This window comes from Triticum aestivum, chromosome 7B (genome assembly GCF_018294505.1).
Source record: "Triticum aestivum cultivar Chinese Spring chromosome 7B, IWGSC CS RefSeq v2.1, whole genome shotgun sequence".
Classification (NCBI taxonomy): Eukaryota; Viridiplantae; Streptophyta; class Magnoliopsida; order Poales; family Poaceae; genus Triticum; species Triticum aestivum.
The window spans coordinates 349507686-349517856 of NC_057813.1; the positions used below are offsets into that span (position 1 = coordinate 349507686).

At 42.0% G+C, this 10171-nt stretch overlaps 1 protein-coding gene and 1 long non-coding RNA gene across 3 annotated transcripts; both read left to right on the top strand.

The window, feature by feature from the left end:
- Positions 1-4997: 4997 nt before the first annotated feature.
- On the top strand, positions 4998-6223 carry LOC123161751 (uncharacterized; the record flags this gene model as incomplete). Of its 2 annotated transcripts, none has more annotated exon segments than XM_044579551.1 (3): positions 4998-5042; positions 5651-5702; positions 5807-6223. In XM_044579551.1, coding segments are annotated over 3 exon segments (123 nt in total), but the record flags the coding sequence as incomplete, so codon positions are not given.
- A 700-nt stretch (positions 6224-6923) lies between these two features.
- On the top strand, positions 6924-8322 carry LOC123161752 (uncharacterized). Its single transcript, XR_006480856.1, has 3 exons — positions 6924-7436; positions 7625-7728; positions 7831-8322. It is a non-coding gene; the product is annotated as an uncharacterized lncRNA (long non-coding RNA).
- The last annotated feature ends 1849 nt before the right edge of the window (positions 8323-10171 follow it).

Genomic DNA, 10171 nt, shown 5'->3' on the forward strand with positions numbered 1-10171 from the left:
CATTAGTATTTAGTAATGGCGCACCACATGTACAGTGCGCCATTAGTGTCCATCCCATCTATAGCCCTTTTCCTAGTAGTGTGCGCCATTAGTAATTTAAAACAATAATGAGGCTAGCCAACTCACCTCCAGAAGGCTCTCCCGATTGGGGCCTCGTTGGCCGTTTGATCTGCCCCTCCAACTCAGTTACACCGTTGGATCTTCACATGCAGTTAAATCATTTTTCACCTTGCAGTCATTTTACTGCCCAATGACAAGTGGGCTCGTCTCATGCTTGCAGTGGCCGGGTCAGCAGCGGGTCATTTTTGACCGGGTGAGCATCTCCTCGCGCGCCCCGCGTCGCGCGTCCCGTGGCCTGCCTGGGGTTGGAGCGAGGAGTCCATTGGGCAGGACCGCACCAACCCTAGCTCCCAATCCACAGCCACGCACTCCTCCCTCCCCCCTCTCACAGCCGCCACACCCCATTCCTCTCTTCCTCCTCCCTCCTCCTTCCTGGATCCCTGCCACCGCCACACCCACTCGTCTCCTCCTCTCTCTTCTAGCTAACTCCTCCTTCCTGATCTCTGCGTCGGCCGCAGCGCGAGAGGAGCAGCGGCGGCGGAGATGCTCCGATGGCGGCGTGGAGTAGCAAAGCGGCAGCGCTCGGGCGCGAGACGACATAAGCGGGAGCGGCTACTCCGGGCCCCGATCTGGGGGGTTCGGTTTCAGGGCGCCGACGGCTTCTTTGTCTATGACGCGGGGCCGTGCCGCGAGGGGAAGCCTTGGATACATGCAGAGGGGCTCCCCGGGGGGCGCAGAGGAGGGGGTTGGACGAGGGGGTGAGGATGCGTGAGGCCAGAAGGAGTTTGGGGTCGCCAGAGCAGCATAGCCCGCACTGGGGCTGGTCATCGCTAGAGCAGAGGGGAGGAGGTCGATGCAGGGGACGCCACGGATGGTCGGGGCGCTGGCTCCTCCTTTACCCATGCCACCGCTGTCCTGCGTCAACGATGCCGCCATGGCCTTCTCGCCACTGACCTCCCAAGTGCTTCTCACCGCTGCATTCCTCTTTCCATGAATTTTTGCCTTCCACGCTAAGGTGAAATGACTCTTCCCATATCTGACCCTATTTTTTAGTCTGTTCTTCCTGCTGCTAATTCTTACTCTTCAGGAGCAGGGACGGTCTGTAGGCTAGCTATAGGGGGATGGACTCCCTTTGTCCAGTACCAGCCGGTGAAGATGGAAGGAAGCCATGGGTGCCTCAAGGCTTAGGAACTTTTTGGGATAACTGAGTTGGCAATGTCAAAAATGTAAAAGGAGAAGGAAATCACCATTCGATTTATGATTGGGCGTTGGTAAGGTTACTGGCATCAAGCTTTATGTTTACAGGAAAAAAGGACTCAACAAAGCTTCAGATTCTTGTTATGTTGTGATTTTGCAAGATCTTTGTAGTTATTTAATTGCTCAACCCAAAAGACAGATTTCACTCAACATATGGTGTGTTATATTAATGATTATTTAGACCTATTAAACTTTTGCTAACAAGAACTGCACTGACTCTACTTTGGAATAATGGGATTTGTCGTAATTTCAACAATGGTACTCATGGTGGTTTCAGTTCCATGAACATTGTGAGAATGACCACTTTATTCCACTATTGTTTCCAGATCTCATCTTTGTCTAAGTCACCAAGTTAATCCACAAGAATTTGTTTACTTTCTTGGCTATTGTGGTTAAAGGCATCCTTTTATTAGAGCTATATAGTTTTTGGACATGTTCCAGTTTTTGTTACTTTTTTATGGATTTTGAATATGTTTCAATTTGATCACTTTTGAGACTCAGTTAGAACAGATAAATTTTGTTTCTTTACCATACAGTTCCTAATCAGAAAAGCCTCATCTGCAGGTTGGAGGCGTTGGCGTGAAGGTATCGTGAGTTATCTGCAAGGGCATTGTTGTGACGTGCTCCTCCATGTCTCCCGCGAGTTCTTGGTGTGGTGATCATGGCTCCAGGGAGCAGCGCTTCAAGGTCAGTTAGGCCTGAATGAGTTATCAAGTCTACTGGAACCATTCCTATTCAGGCTTGTTCATTGGTTTTAGAACAGACACTCCCTTAATTAAGTATGTTCAATCACAATTAAAAGGAGGAAGTCAGATTATTGCAATGTAAGTGCCTGAACTAGAAAGCTTGATCCACTACCACTTGCTCCTGCCACTGTGTCATAATATCTCATTTTCATATATAAGATGATAGTAACTGAATGATCATATTAGGACTCCGTTATTGGTAGCCTTGTGAGGTTTTCTTCATAACTTGTTCTCTTGTTTTTAATGTTTGTATTCTCTTTGTTGCAAGGTGTGGCTGCATGTAAAGTTGTCAAGATGATCTGGTGCTTGCTCGAGCCGTTGATTACTGCTGCTTTGCAGTTCAAGGTCTTACTACATGAGAAATTTATTCCAATGCTTGCTCAACCCTTTTACCATGATGACTACCAGAGGAACCTTCGATGTGTATAGAAGGCGATGCATATGGGGACAGACAAGAACTAGCGAATTTAATATCAGAACTATGAATTCTTTAATTATTGGAGGTTTTCATATTCATAGCAACACAAGGCGGGATATGATGCAGGTGAATGCCTTTATTTTGTTTCTTTACGATCTTCTCCTCTACTTAATGATAGATGCAGTGTATAGGGTCATTGAGTCAGTTAGAATGCTTTCGTGAAAACTGGTATAACACTGAATTAGGCAAGGTGTGAATAAGTGTGCTTAAATGCTTGCTTTGTTTATGTGTTTACTGCTTACTATGTCGTACAAGTTCCACTTTTGAATCTGCCCTCTTTTAGGCACATGTCTTTCCCACATATATGTTGGTAAATGTCTGCACTAATGTAGGATGGAGAGAGGTTAGCATGCTTACTCCATGTGTAATAATTTCAGAACTACTATGTTGTAGTAATGTGTTTAGCTAAACCTCTTATTTGGCACATCCATAATTCAAACCAGTTTATGCGTGATGATTTAGGGTGTGTTTTGCTTTTTTGCTACTTTAAATTTAAATGCTCAAGAAATTTGATAAGCGTAGATTGCAGTTGCAGAGAGTATGGGCATAAAAGTTTTGAAGAAATTTGTGAAGGTTGTCATTAAGATCTTTGAAGAGAGATATCTCCTTGTACCAAATGAAGCGGACGCTACAAGGCTTCTGCAGATGGGTGCATCAAATGGCTTCCCTGGTATTTGTGGAAGCATAAAATGTATGCATTGGAGGTGGTAGCATTGCTAAAGATCTACATATTGTAGCAGTAGTTTTTCTGTGAAACATAAGCTCTTTTTACAGTGCAATTATTAAATTGCAGTACTAGTTTTTCTTGCAGCTTGTAGTAGTAGTTTTTCTTGTCAAAATCAATCCTTTCTCTGTACTTGTCGATCTTTTTAGTCTGAATTTTCCAGCCAATTCAGGATTTTTGTTTTGCAACATTATGGACGATGCATGTCTTTTATATTGGCTCGGATTGCAAGCTCTTCTTTACATTGGTGACACATGACCTACAGCGTTGAATCAGTTGTATTTTTGGGCGAATTTCAAATCAAAAGTCTTGAATTACAGTTTCAGTTCTTTCTACTTAGCTTGGCAATCAGTTAACTATCCAAGTACAGCTTACTGAATGACATGTGTTGTCATGAATTAAAGCTGGTCCAGCCAACCTGTCGTTTTTTTACTGGGTCTAAAATTTGAGTGAACATGAACTGAAGTTTAGCTCAGCCTCATTTGACAAACAGATACACACACAACGTAGAATATATATACGTTCTTGAATGATATACTCCCTCCATCCGAAAATACTTGTCATCAAAATTGAAAAAAAGGAATGTATCTAGAACTAATATACGTCTAGATACATATCCTTTTATTCATTTTGATAACAAGTATTTCCGGACGGAGGGAGTACTATATATACCTTCATCCACAGTGTCTGATTACCAGTGCTTTTTGTTGTTGTCAGCGACATCATGGGTGCCGGTGACAGAATGATGGAGGAGCGGGAGAAGCAGGAGCTGCTCGGTCGCGCTGGCGCTAGTGAGATCTTCCAGCATGCGCCGACGGACAAGCCGACATTCACGCTAGCCCAGATCAAGGAGGCAATCCCTCCTCACTGCTTCCAGTGCTCGGTGATCAAGTCCTTCTCCTATGTGGTCTATGACCTCGTCATCAGTGTGTCCCTCCTGTTCGCCGCCTTGGTCTGGATCCCAGCACTCCCGAGCATGCAACAACTGGGCGCCTGTCCGCTCTACTGGGTGCCTCATTTTGATTTTTTTACCTTGGTGGGTTTGTATTCAGAAAATTAATTTGCCTGTTTTTGCTTTTTAATCTGTGTTGGGAGAAAGATGTCCCTCTTTGTTGAGAAAATGTTTACTGTATGGAAATACTCACCATACAAGGTTCTTTCTCCAAATGTTATTGTGTGTGCAACTATGATCTGTTTTCCTTGTGTAGAGGGCCGCGACAAGGCAGACAGGTGGCGGGCGGCAACAATAGGGGTTGGTGGATGCTCCGAGACCAATAGCATGCTTAGTGGTATGCCTCCCTGTTCGTTTTTTGGTGTTAGTTCATGAGCGACAACTCCCAAAATCAGTGAACTTATGTTCTTTTTTCTTCATCGGACATATCATCACTTGTTTTGTTTTTTCTTCTGTAATGTAATATGCACTGAATTGCAGCAATAAACAGAAGAACTTCTACACCGGTACAGTTTTTGCAAAGTGAACTAATACCTTTTCTAACCTGAGAAATGCAAAAAATTAGCAAAAGTGAGCCACCAAATTCTATATAGAAGTGTCATGATCTTCCTTTTTTGTTTAGCCTAGAATAGGTCAATTTGTTTCTTCTTTTTAGAAAGTAAATTTTGTTGTCTGAAGTTCGTTTGGAACACTATATTAGGAATTTACTATCAGTTCACAGCTTCTTCATTATCTATAGCCTACTCTGCCACGTAGTTATCCGGCCAATTTTTTCCTCAGGTTGTCGTTTGCTCATTGTTGTCCTGGCTGTGCTTCTTCCTTCTGGTAATGCACTACTCCTTAGCTTCTTTCTTTCCATTTCTTATGAGTCCTGAGTTTTGCATATGCTGCTGCCTCTGTAATTGATAGTATGTGCTTTTTTTGCTTGGTATAATTTGGTGGGTGTATTTTCTGGTTCTAGGCCTACTTTTGTGTATGGTTTAGCTGTCTGCATATACCATGGGTGTGTGTGCTTGTGTGCTAATGATGATGTTGGCATGATTTATTTTCTATTCTTTCCACTAGATTAGCTTACAATCAGATTGGAGTAGTGGAGATAAAAATACATTGGCTGGCTGTGTCTCTTAGATTGGCAGAAATCACAACATGTCAGATTGATTGGTGGCCATCTTCCTCAGTTTGTGCGTATTTATTACTGGGAAGAGAACCAGGCTACTCATCAATTAATAAAAGCTTTATAGCTTTGTTCTCTTTCCATTCATTTCTTTAGTATTATTCTCTTAGATTAAAAATATTATTGTGATGTCGTCCTGTTGTTTTGTATGTATTGGATGACCATTCAGACATGTTTTAATGCGTTAATAGATAGATGCACTTTATGTCTGCATTGTTGTGCCTTGCATTGTTGTCCCTGTGTTCTTACGGTTTTGCAGGTTAGACGAACTGCTCTGTTCCTAGACCCGCGGCTCGTTTCTGCTCCTCAAGGTTTGCTCTCCGTTTCTTCTGCAAGTGCATTGTTTGTGGTTGTAGATACATTTATCTTCCTGCGCGTAACTGAAGTTTAGCATTGCTGAAAATACCTTCATCAGAGCAGGTGTCCGCGTCTTCACCATAGCTGGTGTCCACATGTTCATCAGAGCTCGTGTCCGAGGCTTCAGCAGAGCTACTGTCCACACTTTCGTCAGAGCTAATGTTCACAGGATCATCCATGCGAGCTCCCCTCATGCTCAGCAGTGGTGGAAACCTAAAATAACGTAGATTATCAATAAACATAGAGTGATCAAGTCACAATACTGTGTTGACGTGTAAATCTGCTAGAGGTTTTGAATGGTACTTTACACCACCAAATTAGAATTTGTGTATATATATCTCATTGTACAAACTAAGACACCGTTTTTTGACTAAAGGAGATTATGTTTACTATCATATGTACTTGCCCACAACGGGTCTTTTATCATCGAGGCTGGTTACAGTCATGATCAGTTGATGATTTTAAAATATTTTTATATAAGTATCTATAAAAATTTGTAGAAATAATTGTTGAATATATTTAAGTTTTGTAATCATATAGGGCATCTTGTTGTCTGTGGACATTTAATTTTATGGAGTATTTCAAACAGGTATTTTGTCTGACACTTCTACACAGATATACCATTACACTTATTCTATGTTGTATCACTATTTCAAAACTAACTCTGACTATTACGTTATAGGATCATATGGCAGATTTTACAACAAAACTAGCTATCATTATTTTAGTGGATTGAAATTGAATGATGATAATATAAGATATCGATATTTGGAAGATGACAAAAACAACACTGATCACATGGATTGTATGATTCTGGATAGACCCCTAGGAACGGAAACAACATAGATCTTGCCATTCTTTTTATATATAAATTTGTTACTATATGTGCTTGCCCATAATTAAACCAACTAAATTATAGATTTTCTTTTCAATGTGCACATGGATCTAGCGGGTCTCTACGCCATTTGGAGCAACGGGTCCCCTAGAGGCGCAGCAACAGACGAGAGAGGGTCACCGGTGCCGGCAAGGTCAAGTGCGACATCGTGGTTGGTGGCAGCTCGATCCTTCTTCTTCCACTTCACCGTTGGAGAGGTCATATAGGTCGATGGCGCCTTGATCCACTCCTGGATCCTTCCACTTCCCCCCTATGTAACACCGAGCACCGGTGAGGGAGCATGGGCTAAAGGATATTTCATTTATTACATGCATGCTTGCCCAGACATATATTTTGTTTTAAATAAGACTATACTATTAAGTTAAAAAGTGTATATTCATATCATTGCACACAGCGATCCATCATGTTTCCTATTAGAGGGGCTTAAAAAATGACTTTTTTTTCATCGCGGGCATGGCTTTAGGGTGCCTCTGCACCATTTGGCGCAACGGGTGTTGTGTAATAATCTACTGATAGCCAGTTACAACATCATTTTACTATGGACATTGCATATGATGTTCTTTATTCTCAGCAAATCAAACATCTCATTTGTTTCTCATACTATTCTCTACAAAAAACTACGCGTTCCTGAAGCTGGAGTCATAATGGCGTTAGTAACCTTGGTGATGCTTCTTACACGACAAACCAACTTGTTCTTGATTATCCTATGGGTTATTTATCCAGATGTTGCACATAGGAGTATTGTGGAGCTAATAATATTTGAATCTGAGCTAGCCTACTATTTCAATTTGAGGTAAAAAATTACAAATCTTAGTGTTTGTTTTCAGTTGTCAATCTTCTTCCCTTCTCCTTTTTTGGGTCACTTTTGATAGCTTCTTTCATTTTGTACATATTAGTTGCCGCCTCAAGCCTTGGCTCTCAATATACTGGAAAATGCAATCTTCATTTACTGAGTTATATTTTTGTCTTGCTTTCTTCCAGGTCCCTCATACAGTGGTTCAGAAAAAAAACTATCCAATGGAGATGATGCATGAGGAGCAGCAAAGACATGATCCATGAAGCCTATGTTGTTCTTTTTCTCGCTCGTGAGTTTACTTTTTTATGGTTGGATGCCAAGTAGCCAATTAGACGCTTTTTTGTAGATTAGTTGCTTAGTTTCATATGTTAAACTGCGTTGTCGAGTGTAGTGAACAAGCAATCAACGCGGCACATGTGGAAGTTGAGCTGTGAATGGCACCGGTCTTGTCATACTAATGAGCAGGAGCACCGGCCACATTACTCTTCATGCCACTCTGAGCAGTGGCTGCTGCTTGAGATTGATTTCCATGTTCAAGGGAAGGGAGACCTGATTGAGTTCCTGTATATGCAAGGATAAAGAAGAAGGGGCATTGTCGTGGTTGTTGCTGAAGGTGTTGGTCAGGAGCTGATTACCGGGACTGATGACAAGAATGGAGAGCAGGATGAGTATGTCAACATGTTGTTCCTTGACGTTGGCCTTCTTCTATAAAGTTCACATGCAAATCTCCTCCATGGTTTGAAAAAACTAATTTAAACATTTTGTTTCTTTGATGGTTACTCATTTCTCTTACCGTTGTTGTATCAAAACAATTGTATTTTTGTTGATGGCCGCTTGGGCTCATTTTCGAGGAGAATGAGATGTGGAATAAACTACTCTGAAATGGTTGGTTCCCTTCAAACAATTTATTAGCTAACTAATTTTGGCTGCTGTTGCACATGATACAATTGTGCTTTGTTGTTGCCATCTTGCATTTATGTGAGCTTAAACAAACAATCAATTAAACTTTTACTAAGTTCTTACCGTATGTATTTGCTCAAACAGTTACTGAAAAAAATGCAAATATTTTTAGCAAGTACATGGTTTTAAATGGGACTCGGTGCCGTTTAGCGCAATGGGCAATGTTATACAAATATAAATTTTTGGTGCAACGGCTATACATTTTTTTTCAAACTTGGATTTCACAATGTGATAGACATTTTCAAAAGAGTATGGTTTAATATATGGGCTTTCTACAACGAGTACTGAAGTCCTTGCAAAATGCAACTATTTTCATCGACAACATGGCTTTAGCGGGTCTCTGCGCCATTTGGCGCAACAGATGAGAAATCGCACAGGTCGGCGGTTGAGGAAACGCCTCTGTCATCCAGCTGAGGAACCGAGAAAGAAAGGAAGGGGATAGACAGTCTCCGCTAGATCCGCCCCCTGCCGCTTCATATTCAGCTCCTCACGGGCCACAAGCATCCCTCTACGTGGGCTGGGCTAAATAACATATGGGCTATCCTAATACCTCTTGATCCCTATATCTCCGTATATGCACAACAAAGACATGTTTTTTTCTTAGGTTTCTTATCTTTTCCCTCTTTTTTTGCAGGAAAAAGATGCCCGGCCAGGTTTCTGATCATGATAACCATGTTTTCAAATTTGCTAAAAAAATACAACCATGCCAACTTTACTCTCTCATCATAGTGGCCATATTTTCAAACTGAACATATTCATATTATGCAAAGTTTTTTTTTCCAGACTATTATTTAACAACGTAATAAACATGTTTAAAAAATAACATGATTTAATTGAAGGTTCTTGCAGCATGAAACTATTTTCATCGACGACGTGTCTTCAGCAGGTCTCTGCGCCATTTGCGCAACGGGTCAACTAGTATATTACTAATGGCGCACTTGTATGTGGTGCGCCATTGCTATATACTAATGGCGCACCACACATGTGGTGCGCCATTAGTGTCCATTTCATCTATAGCCGTTTTCCTAGTAGTGAAGGGAGGGCCTATGGGCGTGGCTACAGCGAGCGGTGGCGACGGTGGCGCTCAGGTGTGCTCGGGAGAGGGGCTAGAGGTCGAGGGAGAGAGCAGAGAGCGAGGGGAGAGGCAGAGGGGGTTGCGGTGCGTCTCCAGACGCACTGGGGCGCCTCGGTGGCAAGCAGGAGGTTGCCAGGCACGGCACGCGGGCGACAGGCAGCAGCGTGCCTGCTCTGGCAAGAGGAGGAAGACGAAAAGGAGCCCCTGGTGGGCTGGGCTGGCTTTGCCTAGCTGGGCTGCTACGGTGGTGGGTTGGTTGGGGCGCCAGGTAAGTTCTCTCTCTTTCTCTTTTATTACACGTTTTCTCTTTTTCTGTAACTTTGTGGCTTTACTAAATATACTAGATCAATCCCAAAAATCATGAAACTGCCCATGACTATTGTTTGGAATATATCCAATAGTAAAATTTTAGTTTATGATTATTTGAGCATTTAAAATATTTTATAGCATTTAAATGCCCAAATGCAAATAGGTATGATTTAATGCAGAGCCCAAATATGTCATGGAAAAATGTGCATCACCTCTGGTTACTGTTTATAGCATTTTCCATAAATGATGAACATTTTTGAAAGCCATTTGGATTTACTGAAAATATTTTAGGTGAACCTAGTGAATTCCTTTGATGCTAGGGTTTAAACAATCCCCATTTCAAGTTCATTTGAAACTTAAACATGATGACATGAGAAACAAGCCAAGG